The sequence below is a fragment of the Mytilus edulis genome, chromosome 4 (genome assembly GCF_963676685.1).
Source record: "Mytilus edulis chromosome 4, xbMytEdul2.2, whole genome shotgun sequence".
Classification (NCBI taxonomy): domain Eukaryota; kingdom Metazoa; phylum Mollusca; class Bivalvia; order Mytilida; family Mytilidae; genus Mytilus; species Mytilus edulis.
Genome location: NC_092347.1, coordinates 85,259,303 through 85,277,864, shown reverse-complemented (window position 1 = coordinate 85,277,864; position 18,562 = coordinate 85,259,303). Strand labels below are relative to the sequence as shown.

Here is an 18,562-nt window from a genome sequence, read left to right as displayed (position 1 = left end):
TACTGTCGGAGTGTATGCTGTGTCTTTTGTATTTTATGTAACGTCTGTATAATACATGTAGTGTGAATAAATCATTACTGTTATTTTCTACAAAGATGCTTGTTAACTTATAAATTATGAACGCTCGGAAATCAACGTTTATAACAACAAAAGAGAGCCATGTTTTATCTAGCATTGGTGATATGAGAAATGATACTAAATTGATATAGCAAAGGTTTCCTGGTGCAAAGGTTAATGGTGAATGAAAATACAATTTTTCTTAAATATGTTTATTGGTTTTGAAACTTTTTTTATTAATAAATAACATCATAATAATGGACAAAGCACTTCATTATTTCAATAGTATTTTTTAAACTACATGTTATATAAAACGAATTTTGCAGATACAAAAAAAAAACTAGGTTCACCAATGACAAAATTTGTGAAAAGTTAAAGTTAAATTGATGTAAAAAAAACATGGAACAGAAAGTCAATCTATGTATTAAATACTTGTCTTCAATGTGTACAGACAAAGACAAAACAAATATTTAGTTAAAAGTTTGAATGCTAAGTTGATTTGTTACTTATAGTATGCATGCTACATGCTTTAACAAAAGAAATTTTCCTGGAGAACAAATGTCTGTACAGGATTCCCCTAAAATCGACATGATAATTGTCAGATCAAACATGTGAGATTGAGGGAGATAATTTCTATTTACAAATCAGTGAAGTATTGAATTGTCTCCCTTTTTGTCGTAATAAGAATCCAAGACAATTTGAAATATCATCAATTTGGGCTTCATATAAGCTCCTCCACAAAACAAAAAAAAGATAAAAATTTAAATACAAAACATAGAATAAACTGATATTCACAATACATGAAAGAATTTTAACCTTTTCTGTCAATATGTCAGATTTGTTTAATTGAAGATCAATTACTTTGCTTGATGACTGATAAACAAGATAATGTGTCCATTTGACACCATGCAACAACTTCATAGTAAACTTTAACCTGAACCAGGTCTGAACAACAGATGGGCAGACCAGAAAGTATCATTAAAAGACATGGCATAAAAACACATCTTAGAGCATTTTAGCAAATATAACACACCAACCAGTCATCCACGAAAATGAAATATTGTTTATATGTAACAAAAATTTATGATTACATTAGCAAAAAGAACAGCTTTCATTAAATCTGAGGTTTATAAAAGAATATTTGCTTGTCATAGCAAATGTATCTTAAAAGAAACTCCATTATGAAAACTCATGAAAATTAAAACATTGTGTTCAAAAATAAAATGTTCTCATGTCTAGATAAACAAAAATGTGTCCCAAGTACACTGATGCCCCACTCGCACTATCATTTTCTATGTTCAGTGGACCGTGAAATTGGGGTGAAAACTCTTATTTGGCATTAAAATCAGAAAAGATCATATCATAAGAAACATGTGTACTAAGTTTCAAGTTTATTGGACTTCAACTTCATCAAAAACTACTGACCAAAAACTTTAACCTGAAGCAGGAAGAACGAACGGACAGACAAACGGACGAACGGACCCACAGACCAGATAACATAATGCTCCTCTACTATCGTAGGTGGGGCATAAAAAAAGATTAAGACTGTTAAAAGTGGTTAGACTTTAGCTCTTATGTGAATGCTACCTAAACACACAAGTTTATATAATCTAGTTTAGCATTAAAGCTTTTAAATAATTTTAAGTTAGATTAATGTTATGCATAATGTATATGTGTACATATGTGGAGTTCAGTTTAATTTGTAACCATCATAAACTTTTCTAAAAGTCTTATGAATTACAATATATTAACAAATGTTCAATTGAAGCAAAACACATTTTATCTTACAATTGAATTTAAACAAATGGATTTCCCTCCCTCAAGAAAAAGCATGCAATAAGAACAATTAGATATTCCTTGAACATCTTAGTACATTTTCCTACAATGAAATTAAGTAATTTTTCCATTTTGGGCTCCTTATTTTTACTGTAGTGTAGTATAAGTGAAAGGCAGATGTAGGACCATACTATTTGATAGCTTCTATATAAAATCATCATCTATATCATCGTAACCATAATTGCCACTAGATGACGCCGCTAAATCGTTAAAGTCATTGTCTCTCTCTGATTTCAATGTAATTTTACTCTTCTTCTTTTTCTTATTCAATTCCTGAAATATGAATGAAATATTTTTATTTTTGCTCAAATTAATATCTTCAAATATAAAACATTCATTTATTTTTATTTTTTTTTGTAGCCATAATAAATTCAGAGTGTAACAAGAGTCTGAGTGGCTCACCTAGTAAAAAGTTAGCCTTTTTTTTTTAATTGTTTATTGAATTAGCAATGCTTTCCTATTAGTCCCCTACAAAAGAAGTCGAAAGGGACTTTATGTTGCACTCAGTCTGTCAGGCAAATCAGTGTTCCATTTTTTTTCCTCTGTTCTTGAAGGAGTATTTTTTATTTTACCATGACCAGTTACAGATTTAACCTTGAATTTTGATTTGGTCTGATGTCTCAGTCATGCTTAAAGATATTGATGTGATATTTGTTTAGTTTTACACAATGACAAGTTATGGAAATCAAGTTAAAATTGTATTCCTGAACAATGAATTTTCAACTGGTAAGGGACTATGTATTGCCATGCAATGCTTGTTGATAGATCTCATTTAGTGATATTTTCGTATTGGTTGATACAGGTGAGCTATCAAAATAGCCATGTGATATTCTCTAATTGATTTGACCACCTATTTATTAAGTACCAACCATTGCATGTTTGTTTTTCGTGGTATCATGTGTGTGTTATATTTGTCCAACTTAGAGCTTTCTTTCATACTTTTTCTGTACTTAGTGGCCTATGAATATATATATATTTTTAATTTAATAAATTTAGTTCTAACCTTTGCTATTTTCTGTTTTTCATGGTATATATTTGTTAAATTTTGTCCCAATTTTCTACAGTCTTCAGCTTCCACTGAAAAATAACATATTCAACTGTTTATAAATTTCACATTATAAATAGAATTAAGTGCATTTTTAAGGCAAATTTTAGTAGAACTGACACTTTAAACATGCATCTTAAAAAATAGTTGATCAGCACTGATTATATATATTCAAATGCTGATATTAACAATATCAATTGACACTGTGCGAGCATTTGACAAACTGTCAGATGAATAAATGTATGCCAATGGCCTATATTTCTAAGTCTAAAATCATTATAAAAAAAGGCAAGTTTTATTTTAAAGTGATCACAACATAAACTTTCAATGAGTATTAAAATTGCTGAAAGCAGTCCAAGAAAACCTGAAGATCTCAACACCAGATTGGTGTCAGTTAATTTTAAATGCCTATTTTCTTCAACTCAAAAACTTTTTTTCCACTTTTCCCTAAGGGACGACATCAAAAGATCGATGCAGAATAAAAAACTTAAATCAAATAGTTTGGGGGTGGGGGGTCAACATTGCTGCAAGTTTTGTTAATCCAAAATCGATTTTACATATATCCATATAGGTTCATCAATTTTTCCCAAATTAAGTTAAGAGGGGGTGGGGGGTGGGGTAAGTGAAAAAACTATGTGAATTAAGTTTTTTATCCCACATTGAACTTTTGATGTCGTCCCTAACTAAGCAATGACTACAGAAATTTATAAATACTTACAACTAACTACTAAATCTGTGAAGAGTTTTTCTAAAAATGAACAGTAATGTTTCGATTTCTGAAAAATAAAAAGATATCACTTAAAGCATATTACTCAAGAAACCAAACACATGATATATACTTTTTCAGATTAAAATACTGTCAGAGATTCTTTTGAAATCGTTTTCTTGTTGTATTTTAAGGAATGTAAACAGAAAATACAGGAGCAGAAAAATTTAAATTCCCCTCAAAAATGAGCTACAGAAAGCCATCCATTTTGTGATATGTATGGGTTTTGTGATGATGCAACATATGTGTTTTAGACTACTGATTGTGTCTGCTGACAAATAATGTAAACTTAGTATCAAAATAAGGTGAGGTGGTATGATTGCCAGTGAGACAACTATCCACAAAGTTGATGTAAGCAATTTATTATAGGCAACTGTTCTGCCTTCAACAATGAGAAAAACACATATTGTATAGTCGCTATAAAACGCCTAACATGAAAAATATGAAATCCAATTGAAACCCTTAAGGCCTATCTAAATAAGTTAATTTTAATGCAATTATGGTTTTCAATATATATACAGATATAGGAAGTTGTGGTGCGAGTGCCAATGAGACAACTCTCAATCCAAATCACAATTTATAAAAGTAAACCATTATAGGTCAATGTACGGCCTTTAACACAGAGCCTTGGCTCACACTGTAGGACTCAAATCTATTGCGGGATCCAAATCTATGGCAAATGTGACGTTACAAACGCCAAACTACTCAAATCTATGGCTGATTTTTGTTTTCTCCAAATCTATGGCAGATCTTTAACTTGCATAATTTCCGAGGGAAAGAGTAACTGTTACATATAACATCTTAATTGAACAACGCCATATCACATCGTTGCCGCCGCTAACGGTGGCGGAACCAATAAATTAGAACACCATTTCAGATGAAGGTATTTCCCTTGACAACAATTTGCGGATGGTTTAAAGGAAGATATGACCTTTAATCCGGAAGAGGGACAAAATGTGATGTACAGGCCGAATCCCGCGATGAATAAAGGCACTGCTGTTTTCAGTACAATATATTTTAGGAAACTGGAGTTATCGAAAATATTTCATCGTCTACTGCCGGCAAAGTTTATAAAGTGACAGATCAAATTACCGGATACAAATTAGATTTAAATCATCATCATCAAATAAAAAGATGTCATAAGAATGAAATAACTATTTAGTCTTAGCTGCATAGTTGTTTTTTGTTAGTGGCTTTGAACTAGCTGTTAGTAACTGCGAGTACTCTCGGATCAGTACTTGGTGTCTTTTTCTTTTGCTAAGGGATTTACTAGTTTGTATGATGAATCGGTTACACATGCACAATGCACAGATAAGAAAATGCTTATTTTTAAGGGACACATCATTTCATGATCTTGAAGTTTGTATTAAGGTTTTTGAATCATCCTTAATTAACAAAGTTTTATGTTTATGTTATGATTTGGTGGACTATTGTAGAATGTTTATTTTCACAAATGTTTATACACATTCTTCCGTTGTTATATATTTCCATTTGTTAAAGACAAGTCATTGGTCGTATATGTACTGCATTGTTTTCCATTTGCACAAAATTTACCATAGATTTGGAAACAGCAAAAATCCGACATAGATTAGGAAATTACAAAACTTGCCATAGATTTAGGATTGTAAAAAATCTGCCATAGATTTGGGATGACATGTCATATTTGCCATAGATTAGGAATCTGCCATATATTTGGAACCTACCATAGATTTGAGCCCTACATACATGCAGACTGGCGTCTTAAAATTTAAATAATACTTTTAAATAACTGATTGATTTTGCAACTTGGCTTTTAATTATATCAACTTTAAATGGCATCATTATGAAACAACATTTTTCATAACCATTGTACACAGTATGAGTAAACATACTTTTAAAATAATGTAAAATAAGTTTGAAACAACTGTTATAAATATCATATTCTTACTTCAAAAGTTGTAATTTTATTTTTTATAGCTTCACCAAACTTGTCAAAACTTTCTTCATCTTCTGGGAACATTCCATCTATACCTGAACCTTTATTAATACCTAAAATGCAAAATATACACACAATTAAAAATGGAATTTAGAAATTTGAATAGTTTGAACTAACAATGACCACTGCCCTTTTCTCGATCTTGATATCTATATCACTAATGGAAAGCTGAATACTAAAATTTATGATAAAAGGGATGATTTTTCATTTCCTATCGTTAATTATCCGTTTTTAGATGGTGACGTTCCCTTGTCACCATCTTACGGTGTTTATATATCTCAACTTGTACGATTCGCTCGTGTATGTAACAATGTTTTCCATTTTAACGAGAGAAATTTATGTATTACTGAAAAATTATTACACCAGGGTTTTCGATATCACAAACTAGTCAAAACATTTACTAAATTTTACCATCGGTATAAAGACATCATTCGTAAATATAGCTCAACATGCAGACTTCTAATCATTCAGGTATTTCACATCCAATTTTTTATGGTAATATTCTTTATAAAGCACAAAGGTGTCAGTATTCACCTCAGAAACTTACAAAACCTTTGAATAGACTTATTAAGAAGGGATATAATTACGATACTGTTGTCAAGTCATTAAAGATTGCATATTTTGGCGTTAATATTGAGTCACTGATAAGGTCTTTGCATCGGAACTAAACACATTTATTCTAAAAACAGTTGTTGGCATGACACGGGTTATGTTCTTCTCATATATGTTATGATGGTATGATACTAAACCCCTAACGGGAAGGATTGTGCCTGATGTTCATATGATGAAATCATAATCTTTCAGTCAGTTTAGTTGAAGTCTCGAGCTGGCATGTCAGTTAAGTGCTAGTAGTCTGTTGTTATTTATGTATTATTGTCATTTTGTTTATTTTCTTTGGTTACATCTTCTGACATCAGACTCGGATTTCTCTTGAACTGAATTTTAATGTGCATATTGTTATGAGTTTACTTTACTACATTGGTTAGAGGTATAGGGGGAGGGTTGAGATCTCACAAACATGTTTAACCCCGCCGCATTTTTGCGCCTGTCCCAAGTCAGGAGCCTCTGGCCTATGTTAGTCTTGTATTATTTCAATTTTAGTTTCTTGTGTACAATTTGGAAATTAGTATGGCGTTCATTATCACTGGACTAGTATATATTTGTTTAGGGGCCAGCTGAAGGACGCCTCCGGGTGCGGGAATTTCTCGCTACATTGAAGACCTGTTGGTGACCCTCTGCTGTTGTTTTTTATTTGGTCGGGTTGTTGTCTCTTTGACACATTCCCCATTTCCATTCTCAATTTTATTAATAAATCTAGTGACCACAGATACCTTAACTTGCATAACTGATTGTTGATCAACGTAATTTTCAGCACAAGCTACTTGATGGCCATGAATTTATATTGACGGAGGAAGCCAGGGTAACAAGAACCATAGTCTTTGGCAGGAACACTAGTCACCCTAGTCAAATAAGCCTGAAGTCAACACACCTTGACAAGAGCAAGCTCCCAACAAAAAGTCTGTATTGACAGGCAAATGAGCACAATAGATGAAAAACTATTACCACTCGGCCCTCCAACACTGACATAAAAATAAATTTTCAGTCAATACCAAAACTGAAAAAATCAAATTATTAAATTGATGTGTATTATATCTTCCACAGCAATATTAAAAATTTTAAGATAAGCAAACTGGTACTTTCATTATGACCTGGAAACCACAGATGGATTTTCCAACATATGCATCATATATCACCTTTTTGAAGCAAGTATTAAAATTGGAGAATGGTTTCAATTGACCTCCACTAACCAACCAATTATGGGGGACAAAGTACAGATTTTATCCAAAAATCAAGATTATGATGAAATTTCATACCATGAATTGTCTTATTTTTTAAACTTTTACATTTGATTACATAACCAGTAAGCTTGTATGTTGTCTATTTTAGCATCCATGACATTGACATTTGACCTACTGATCTGAAAATAAATAGGTTCTTCCTTTCCCTTTGCTTTTGTATAAAACTTTCATGTTAATCAAACAATAGCAACTCAATTAATCATCTGAAATCTTTCTTTTCATTTTTAGTATTAACAGCAAACTTAATCTCAATCCATTTATAGACAACTTCCTCTTTCCAATATCGTCCAACCATTCCCGTTTGAGTAAGACATGCGAAAGTTAATATCTGGTAAACATTTGATTCAGAACCTAAAGAGGTAAAGATATCAAAGCCATGACAATGTGCTCCTGCCATATATTTTTTCCGGGGAGATCAACAAGATGAAAAGTGGATATCTTTTCTTTACATACATTGCCTTGAATGTTATTTGTTTTCTATCAAATAAGATGTTCCCTCCTGTTGAGTACAAAGCAAAAATGATTAAATTGTCAAAGTCAGACACTCTAACCTACAACAACTTATTTGAGAAAAAACGTATAATCTGTTAGACGTGAAGCCTTCTAGCCTCTAAAATAATTACCAAAAGCTTCTTTTGCTAACTGTAAATCTGATTCTTCTTGTAATCGCTGCTTTTTCAATTTATCTGCAATTTCCTCTTCTGGTGTTAATTTCCTATTTTTTTCTTGTTCCTGAAATTAACATGTACCCATAAAATCATCACTACAAAGCATTATTTAACACTGATTTTAAACTTGAAAGTTTGAGGAAACTGAAATCGGAAGTTTCTTAAAAATATTTTAAATTTTTCATCTATAACTTTACACTATTAGATTTATACCAAAAAAAAATCCTATTTCTTCAGTTAATGGTTTGCCTGCCTACCCTTTTTGATAGTGTTGAGCAAGACACTTAGAAAAGGTGTATAAAATTATTTCAGCTGAATGGTCATTAATCAACTAAAAAAAACATAACCACATCTTGGTATACATTTTTCACAATATCTAGCTTTCTATATAAAGTTTTTACAAGAAATTGTTTTTCAAATGACCATATGATGCAATAATTGGCAGGCCAATACAATATTTTGTTCTAGTCATGTTTAGTGAAAATGTGTCTTTACTATTGCAAAAGTTATAAGAATAAACCTGTTATTGTGCTATGCTTACCATGTATTGCATTTCAAACTATCAGAAGAAAGGAAATAGGTATCTTACAGAGATTTTATAACTAAACACAGGTTAGTAACAATATTAAAATTTAAAGTATGGGCTAACAGGTAGTAGGTACCTATCAGAAAGTTCTGAAATGTGTGACAAGTTCTAATTATTGATCAAGCAACTTGGAAGACACTGTTTAGAGTATCAACCAGACTGTAATTTACTGTTACAATTTGGCCAAACAATATATAAATGGCCATTAAATAAAGAGAAATAAGTTAAAATTACAGCTTCTTCTGCAGCAAGTTTGGCAGCTTGTTTTTCTGCTATTCTGTCAGCTAATTTCTTTTTCTTTCTCTGAAAAGGCTTCCCTTCTGAAAGAAATGATGTATTATATCAGAAAAATTCTAATTTCCTAGCTTTTTACAGGGGTTTCACATTTCTGTGCTTATTGTAGATTCAATCTAGTTCACTATCTCTAGATAAGGTTTTTGATGGAAAACAATGTGATGGTTGTGGTTCATGCACATATAAGACTTGTTCTATTTTGTAACAAGAACTGGATCATGTGTTGATTTGTCTATTTTTTTCTTCAGTCAGGCATTGGTGGTTTGTACTATCCCATATTTTTCTGTTAGGCCACACCAATTTAATTTCTTGTTCTACAGATTTTTGAACTCCAAAAATTGGGGCGAGCGAGCAATTTGAAAATTTTAATAAAAAAATATTTAATTTGCAAATTTTTGAGGCGAAGCTTAAAAAGTAAAGGCGAGCGATTATAATTTTTTTTTGTAAACATAAAATAGTAGGTTTTGACTATATTAAAACTTGATTTATCACTTGTACCTTGACATATCTTTAATTTATGAAGTATTTTTTCCCTGTTCAACAAGAAATAATTGAATAATTAAATCTGGTCTATGTATGTGTGACTGACAATGAGACAATTCTCCATCCAAGTCATAATCAGGTTCAGAACAACCCCTTAATGTTATGAATATCCCTTTTATGAGGGGTCAATATAAGTTATAATATATTTATTTTGTAAAAACACTTTGAGTACAAAAGGGGTAATATTTTCCCAAAGAACTATAATATCTATATGGTATTAAATGGTCAAAACATGTCCAAAAATTTAACAGTTTTATATTATTTAAAATAAGTGGACCTCTCTTTTAAAAGTCGTTTAAAATATAATGTATTTCTCCTCTTTTTGAGTAAAAAAATTCTAAAGTTTCAAAGGTTTTGTATAGTAGCACTATACAGTTTTGTATAGATGCACTATAAAAATCTTTAGTATTTCTGTTTTCTTTTCTACAACAGTAAACATGGTTAAATGACCCCTTCAAGGTCCTTGTCTGAGGGATTACCTGATAATAACAAACATAGGTCAAAGTACGGCCTTTTACACAGAGATTTGATCCAGACCAAACAGCAAGGTATAAGGGACCACAACTTAGTATTGTACACAATTCGAACAGGAAAACCAACGATCTAATTTATATTTCCAAACGGGAAAATACCAATGAACCACACCAACAAACGATAACTGCTGAACGACAGGTCCCTGAATCAATCAGGACCAGTGCACAAACCTGCAGCAGGTATGACCGTCAGCATACATTATAATTGCAGTTGAAGGCAAATCCTTCAGAAGTTCTTTGTACTTTATTTTAACTACGAACATTTTTTGATAGGGAATATAAGTCTGGGGGAAAGAAACCAATGTTTTGTTCTGTACAGGTGTTTCCACTGTTATATATTTATATCGGAGCACTCCCGCTTGAAACAAATATTCTCACAGATATTTAGTGTCGTGAGGTGCTTATAGGTTTAAAATCGTTATATAAAGGTTATACTATGATTTTAAAAACAAATGTTGAGATCTTTTTATAATATTTACAAAAAAAAAACGGTATGGGAAATGGACATGATTACATTTCCGGATGCAGGAAGCAAGAATATAATAAAAATAATAAAAATCTGTTTTGAAAAAAATAGGAGCGGGCGGGTCCGTCGAACAAGATTAAATTGGTGTGGCCTTATCCTTTAATTTAATAATTTTAAGTTCATTTTCTCATAGGCATGCATTATCCCGTTTTTTTAAATGACCATAGTGCAGTTCAAATTGGCTACAGTGTGTATTTTTATTAATAGGACAAATCAACATACCCTGATCTTTTTCTTCTGTCTTCTTTTCTTCATCATCGTCATCCTCCCAATTATCCTGTAAACAAAAGTTTTAATTTGTATTGAGCGCATTATAACTTATACAATTACCAGATAAGAACATTTTAATTGTCATTTTTTTTCTGACCAACACCCAAAAGGAAACCATTTGTCATTCTAAATATTTCATATGTCACATTTGAAATTTAATTAGGAACAGCTGGTTAATCATATATCAGAATCCCTTAAGAAAATATCCCAGGATTATTACAGTGTGATCACTTCAAAGGTAGGTGGTTTTTCTTTTCGCGATTTATGAATGGAATGTGAAAAACTATATCTCAAGTGAACACGATTGATAGTTAAGATTATTTTAACCGATAACCGCTACGAATTTCAGCTGACAGCGAGTATAGGCAAAATGAAACAGCTGTCACGTGTAAAGGATTGATCCAGGAAGGATCCAGTAATGATGAGCAATAGATTTAATATGTTAAATTAAGATTCCAAATCACGACTACGTTTAATTGTCTTCTAAACAAAGAATGAAGAAAACCATGTAATTTGGTAAAAAAAATCGTATAAACCTTGACATCATCTTCATCCTCCCCTTCCCACTGATCCGTTGTCTTCACAGGTACTTCTGGCTCAAAATCATCGGCATCTACAAAATATGAAATAAATAAATCATAAAATTCATTTAAAATTGTAATTAAGAACTTAGTAAGTCATAAATATGTTCTCCACATGTTTACCCCATGCGTCAGACATCTTGAAGTTCTAGAAACTAAAAATAGAAATTATTTGCGCGGGAATGCAATTTCTTTGGAGGTAATAAAATAATTCTTATGAGTTACAATATTATTTGATATTTTTCGTATAATCTTAAAATTATTTCAATACATTATTTTGAAAAATATTTATTTAATTATTTTAAACTGGTTTCACGAAAATAGAATTCTGAAAGGATAAATTACTTCACGCTGACAGGAAACCAGAATATCCAAGGTGCGTGACTGCTTTGTTTACAAATGGATGACAAACTGAAGAAGTGACTAAGTCGCTTAATATTTATTCCTGTTTAAAAACATATACAGAATCAATAAGAGTATGACATATTTTCATTTCACTTTTACGATAAAGTTTATATAATTGCTACCCTTGTCAGTATATTTGGTTAATGAATCTACAGAAAAACAATAACAAAAAAATGGTCCAGGTTCATTAAATTTTAATGGATGGACTCAAGACGTTTCGGCCATAGATCCGGTTCCTCCTTAGTCGTTTTGGCCATACTTTAAATTTATAGTAAGGGACTAGTTACTTGTAACCCTGACTATAGTATATCTAACAGGGAATTAATCTTATACACTTTAAAGTAAATATTGAGGCATTACACTACAAGCAAACTTAAAATGGTCAAAACATACAGACAACATTATAGCTAATGGTAACAAATCTTAAAAAGAAATTTAAAAACATCATGCCAGAACATCAAAACCCAGGTATATCTGGCACTGGTTCGTTCTAAGCTTGAATATTCATGTTCAGTATGGGACCCTCACACAGTAGTTAAACAAACCTCTAAAATTGAGATGGTCCAAAGACGAGCTGCCAGATATGTCTGTAACAGGTACCATAACATCAGTAGTACTACAGACATGATAAACTCACTAAACTGGCCCACACTACAGGAAAGAAGATTATGCACAAGATTGATAATGTTCTACAAAATAGTACACCAAATCGTAGCAATCCATTCTGCTATCCTCATACCATCAGAAACCCGCACCGTTTCACTTTCAGACACATTTCTACCAAAAAAGATACATATAAATTTTCATTTTTTCTGTACACCATTACTCAGTGGAATTTAATACCAGTCCACAGTTTTATATAATCTGATATTTTAAATTTGTTTTCAGGTTGTATTAGTTTACAGAAATTCACATACATTTAATCTGATATATGTCAAATCTGTTTTCAGGTTGTATTAGTTTAGAGTAATTCACATACATTTAATCTGATATGTCAAATTTGTTTTCAGGTTGTATTATTTTACAGTAATTAATAGAAGTATAGTATGAGTAAACAACCAGTCCCAAAAACAACTGGTACTAAGCCAAAACAGGTAATGCATATGAAGTTAAACTCAGTACTTCACAGCAAGTCTTTATCTGATATTTAATGACTTCCAATTACTAGTTTAATAATATTTGTTGGCCCTGATGTTTTTAAATGGAATTTAATGGATCAATTGAACTTGGAAGCAGATTGTTTTGATGCAGTAGATCGAGCATCTGGGACAAATCAAAGGAATTATTAATTTATTAATTTGAATAAATAATCCTTAAATTCTTAAATTATGGAAAGCAATACTTAAAATTGTTTAACTGATGTTAAGGAGCATTATTATTTGAGAAAAAAAAACCATAAGCACAAACTTGAAATTATAATACTTTGAAACTATTCATACCAGACACTAGACAGTGTTAAAATGTATATTAATATTATCTCCCTTTTTAAGACATGATGTCCTTATATTACAGACAATAGGTGCAGGTAGAGCTTCTCCAGCAGGAAGGGGAGCTCCTTCAGGTAGAGGTTCTCCTGCAGGAAGGGGAGCTCCTTCAGGAAGAGGAAAAGCAGTATTACCACGAGGCATGCAACCTATTGCCATGAAAAAACAAGATGGAATGTTAGTTCCTGAAGGTAAAATTTGTTTGTTTAAATCATTTTACATTGTATCTTGTAAATAAACAATATCTGGTAAGAAATACAAATTTAGATGATATAAACATTGCTTTTTAGTATCTGTTGATTGCTTAGTAGTATTTGGACTCCATGTTTATATGAGAAATGACAAAGAAAATATAACTATCATAATAATACTCCAACTTTGATGTCAGAGAGTATTAAATAGCTTTGAAACTTCTGTGTATTTTGTAGGTATATTTGTGTAATCAGTTATAAGTGAAAAGGAATGATATAAGCTGGAAACTTGTTTCCGGGTCCTCGTTTTGGTCTTAGTGACGATTCAACTTTTATAATATTTTCATGCCAACTAATGTATATGTATTTAAATTGAATAAATCTAAAATCAAATATGCTTACACTTATCATTTGTTAAGATTTGAGCTAGCTTTCTTATCAACGTTATCCATACCAAAGTTTCTGTTTTGATACTTTGTTAGTCTATTAAACCAACCCAAAAATTTCAAGAAATAGATGCCACTAGTAACAAAGAATTATTAAAAAAAACATTATTGAGGCTTTTATGAATATAGCTGTGACTATGAAATTATCTCCCCTAATTGACTTAATTAATTCTGGGGAAAACTTGCTTATGACAAACCATATTTACATCAAATTCACATTTATTATTAAATACCAATCACTCTTGATTGTTTCTAGGATATACCATGAGAAAAATAGAACCAGCCAAGAACTATGATGTTGTATCATTTGCCAGAGCCATGAATCAAGATTTTGCTCCGAGACTAAAGAAGTTATTTGATCCAGAAGTTGAAGCTGCCTTAACTGCTCAGAAAACAGGTAAAATCAGAATTATCTCCCTTATTTTATTTTATGGATTATTTCTTGGTTTTTTTGGTCATTGTGGTGAATCTGATTTAGAATTATAGTTCTTTTAAGTAATGTCACTTAAATAGGTAATTTCATTCAAGCAGGCAGGTAGTGGCTTGATCTGCAAAAACTTTATAAAAAAATAAAAAATAAAAAAAAATAAAAAAAATTTGTTTTATTCATTTAATCCTTAAAATTTTGAATTTGATTTAATTCAGGAATCTATATTGGATGGAGATGTCCAGAGTTTAAACATGATTGTCAAAGGGTAAATGATTATTCCAAATGTTTCTGTGGTCATCTGTTAAATGGACATGCAAATTACACAGGTATGATGTATAATATGTATTTACAATTAGAGTTGAAATAGAAAACTCAAGTTACCAGAAGGATCAAATTCATGTTATTTTTTAATTTTGCATTATATAACACTTGAGCTAAAGTATTATCTATGTACAAAATATCTACAACTGTATCATTATTCGTGAATAATTTCTTATATTTGTTAATTTGAAGAATATACAAATGAAATTTTCCTGGAGCATGGCAAATAATCAAATATTGAAATTTATTTAATTAAGAAAACCTGAAAATGAAAGAATGGGTTTTTTTTTCTTACATCACATTGTAACATACAAAGTTATAATCTTTAAATTCAAGGCCATATTTTGCCGAAAGTGAACTTGATCTTTTTGCACTTCATTGTTACTGTTCATATTTACATTAGCATAAAACATTATTACAGTGACCTGTGTTTGTACCATCAGCGACCTACGTGTATACCATACCTTCTTACTCTTTATTTTACTTCTAATGTTTTAGGAAAGAGTGTACAGGTACCATGTCGACAAGGGGGGTGTAAGTGTAAAGGTTTTGCTTGGATTCCTTCACGTCCTGAGGATGTAGGCGAATTCTGGCATCAACGTAGAAGAGATTTTGATCCTAGTACATGGAGAGCTAAATGTCGTTGTAAACACACACATGAAGAACATGAACCAACAGGGATGAGAAGATGTAGATCTAGAGGTTTGTTCCAATACTGACTGAGGATTTAACATTCTAAAAGTAATTTAGGTTTTCTTATGTACCTTAATAAAGATAAGAACAACTCTGCATGTGTTGAGAAGATGGGTAAATCTTTCATGATTCAAACTTCTGTTTCACTAGTTATCTAGTGGAGAGTTGTCTCATTCGCAATCATACCACATCTTCCATTTTTTATATATAAATCTTTCATGGTACATCCATACATCTGAACTTCTATTTTTTTGTATTGTGGCAATTATCGAACCATACAATTGTTATACTGGTAAGTCTGTTTTCTAGTGTAGTATGATATCCTCTTAACAACTATACTGTGCAGTATGAGTATAGTCATATTTATAAGATTTTAAGCACACTACTTTTTCAGGATGTTCTTGTGGCCATTTTGATTCTAACTTTCTGTGTGCTGCTTGTGATAACCATTGGGAGAGACATGACACTTTCTTTGAAACAGAAGATATCAGAAGACAAGATGGGCTTCCTGTTGGTCAGTATTCTATTTTGAGACTAACTGCAAACCAACTAATTTTCAGTTGAAATTCATTTAAGCCATGTTTGAATTTAGAAAAAATAATGCAAATATAAATTGTACTGAATGTGTCAAACTTTGATCTCCTCTTATACGAGATGAAAAATTTCAAGACAAGACACAACAATTTATTACAACTTAGGCACATGTATGTTGCTACACTAGGATAATAATTATACATTTATAATAACATAACTATACATTTGCATGCAAGACACACAATAAATACATTAACGATATCATATAATAGTATTGAAATATACCATAATAGGTTGAGTTTTTGCAATATTTTTAAGTTTAACCTGATTTTTTTTAGTTTAATACTAACTGAAAAAATGCATTGTAACAGTCTGCTAAAATCTTAGTCACGAACAAAAAGTCAATGAAATAACTAAGTTTACAGAAAATAAATACCATTTATTTTTTAATAGAATGGAATTCCATTCTGTAAATATGAAAAACACCATATTTTTTATCATTCTGAGCCTAAAGTGTTCTTTTTTATCACTTTCTATTAATTATGATTATATATATTTACAGGAACTGACTATATACCATTTGCTGAAATGCCAGATCTGAGAAATATAGCTCTGACAGGAGATGAAAATGATGATTCTAAATATTTAGCCTTGACCCAAGGTGAAGGGTCAATACCACAATCCAATAGACCAATGGGAAACGATACACCAGTGAACTTTGGCGGAAATAAAAGTGGATTTAAACCTGTCTATGATTGATTTATATTAAGATTAATTGCAAACTGTTTTTTGTCCTATGTAACAGGTAGAAGGCAACTGCTGAATCTCAAAAATGAACAAATTTATGGAAATAATATAAGTTTAAAACCAAAACCTTGCTAATAGTATTAATTCCTTTTTAATGAGAGGGAAGACAGAAAGTAAGGAGTGTAACAATTTTCAATGTTATCCTTATAAAAAAATAATGATTTTAAGAACTAAAATCATTTATTCCTTAGGGAAACACAATAGAAAAAAATGATTTCTACAAAGTGATTTGTCTGTGATGTCTGCAGAACAATACAAAACTATTGGTCCTGAGTGGTAACTAGGTGAACATAAGCTGATAAAATATTAACTATTTCTCTTGACGTATTATATCGTTTATAGATAAAATATTGACTATTTCTCTTGAAGTATTGTATCGTTTATAGAAAATTGAGAAAATGTCGGTGAAAATTGTCTATGTAATCTTTATATTGTTCATGAATGTAAGGATCTGATCTAATGTTATTATTTTATTTCAAATGTTAACTCTAATCTTGTTATTTTTTTGGTTCTGTGTTTATACAATTCTAAGTATCTGTATTTTTTCCAGACAGAATGATTATCAACCCATAAGTTGAACTATATTATTTAGTATAATATAAACAATTGAAAAGACCATAATTATACTTCGTTTACTTGTTGAATCTGTTTCTTTGCAGAAGATCCTAAAATGTTTGATTTTATGTCATTTATAACATAACAAATAACAATATGATCTTTAAATATAAATCTTCAACTGGCTGAAAAACATATACCTAAAAATTAAATTCGTTCATGACATTTAGGTTGTTTAAATGTGATATTATATTCTGTGATAGATGTCTTGCCAAATCTGTGATATTTTAAACTCATTATAGAGCTTTCTTGTTTTAAAGTAGTTGTATATTGAGCACCTATATATCTTTGAGTACTTGACAATTATATTTGTCAGGTATATACATTTATTTCATGCACATGCTTTTTATTTATTAATTTTTTATGTTTACTATGCTATTATTTCCCCTGTCAAATCTTTTAAGTGCAATTCTGAGATTTTATATTAAAATCTGATTTGATGAATTTTTATACAGATCATAATCTTACAAATTATATCCGGTTAAAGTCTTTTCCTTAATAGTCAACATTTTTGAAAGAACTGATCCTTTTATTGTGCTGTTGTTTTTTTCAAACTTTAAACATTATCTCTCAGGAATGTTTCATGCAGAAAAGTGTCAAAATTCAGCTTCCATTTTTTTAAAGTTTGAAACATTACACATGCAACTTGTGTGTTAAATACACATAATATTTATTCACTGCAAAACACTGCTTTATTATCTTTATACAGATTTTACATTGTTATTATTAAAGTAGTTATTTACATTTTTTATTAAAATCTTTGAAAAAAATATTGTTAATCTATTTTCTTTCTTTACATCATGTAGCTGCGAAAACGTAGCTCTTAAGGTCCTTTTGATGATTTTTGATATTTGCGGACCATAGCTCTATGGCAAAAAAAAAAAAAAGGACAATAGAGCTACGTTTTCGCAGCTATACATCATGTTACTTGTATTTACAATGTAGAAGTATATTATTGTTTTTTTTTTACTGTTTTGCACCATTCTCTTTGTGTAATCCATGGTAGTTGTTGTTTACTATTTTGCACCATGCTATGAGAAATCAGTTATATAGCAAGTAATACAAATGATGATCATTGATGAAAACAGCACTTATCT

The 18,562-nt window shown here is 30.7% G+C and overlaps 2 protein-coding genes across 3 annotated transcripts; one reads left to right on the top strand and one right to left on the bottom strand.

Moving 5' to 3' along the window:
- Window positions 1-253: 253 nt before the first annotated feature.
- LOC139520847 (eukaryotic translation initiation factor 3 subunit J-A-like) lies at window positions 254-11,737 on the bottom strand. Of its 2 annotated transcripts, XR_011663964.1 has the most exons (10): window positions 11,663-11,737; window positions 11,495-11,571; window positions 10,911-10,965; window positions 9,027-9,112; window positions 8,162-8,270; window positions 5,632-5,732; window positions 3,657-3,714; window positions 2,897-2,970; window positions 1,586-2,166; window positions 254-1,292 (listed from the first exon to the last, which is right to left on the bottom strand). XR_011663964.1 is itself a non-coding variant. In XM_071313838.1 (9 exons), exons 1-9 carry the CDS (start codon window positions 11,676-11,678, stop codon window positions 2,038-2,040), a joined length of 705 nt encoding a protein of 234 aa, XP_071169939.1. In that variant the 5' UTR covers window positions 11,679-11,737; the 3' UTR covers window positions 254-2,037. The 2 variants fall into 2 exon arrangements, 1 of the variants encoding a protein (XP_071169939.1); XM_071313838.1 differs by having other exon boundaries at window positions 254-2,166.
- A 171-nt stretch (window positions 11,738-11,908) lies between these two features.
- Window positions 11,909-18,235, top strand: LOC139520833 (protein FAM221B-like). Its single transcript, XM_071313811.1, has 8 exons — window positions 11,909-12,015; window positions 12,955-13,038; window positions 13,457-13,619; window positions 14,322-14,462; window positions 14,711-14,821; window positions 15,315-15,518; window positions 15,904-16,023; window positions 16,606-18,235. The coding sequence occupies exons 2-8, from the start codon at window positions 12,991-12,993 to the stop codon at window positions 16,800-16,802; spliced, it is 984 nt and encodes a 327-aa protein (XP_071169912.1). The 5' UTR covers window positions 11,909-12,015; window positions 12,955-12,990; the 3' UTR covers window positions 16,803-18,235.
- The last annotated feature ends 327 nt before the right edge of the window (window positions 18,236-18,562 follow it).

Excerpts from the sequence above, each read along its gene's own strand:
- LOC139520847 (XM_071313838.1), bottom strand. Across the intron at positions 5,733-8,161 it reads GTTAGCAAAAGAAGCTTTTG|GTATTAATAAAGGTTCAGGT; the intron begins GTAATTATTTTA and ends TTTGCATTTTAG. Across the intron at positions 3,715-5,631 it reads ATAAAATTACAACTTTTGAA|AAATCGAAACATTACTGTTC; the intron begins GTAAGAATATGA and ends TTTATTTTTCAG.
- LOC139520833 (XM_071313811.1), top strand. The coding sequence starts at position 12,991 with ATGAGTAAACAACCAGTCCCAAAAACAACTGGTACTAAGCCAAAACAG. Across the intron at positions 13,039-13,456 it reads CTGGTACTAAGCCAAAACAG|ACAATAGGTGCAGGTAGAGC; the intron begins GTAATGCATATG and ends CTTATATTACAG. Across the intron at positions 13,620-14,321 it reads TGGAATGTTAGTTCCTGAAG|GATATACCATGAGAAAAATA; the intron begins GTAAAATTTGTT and ends GATTGTTTCTAG.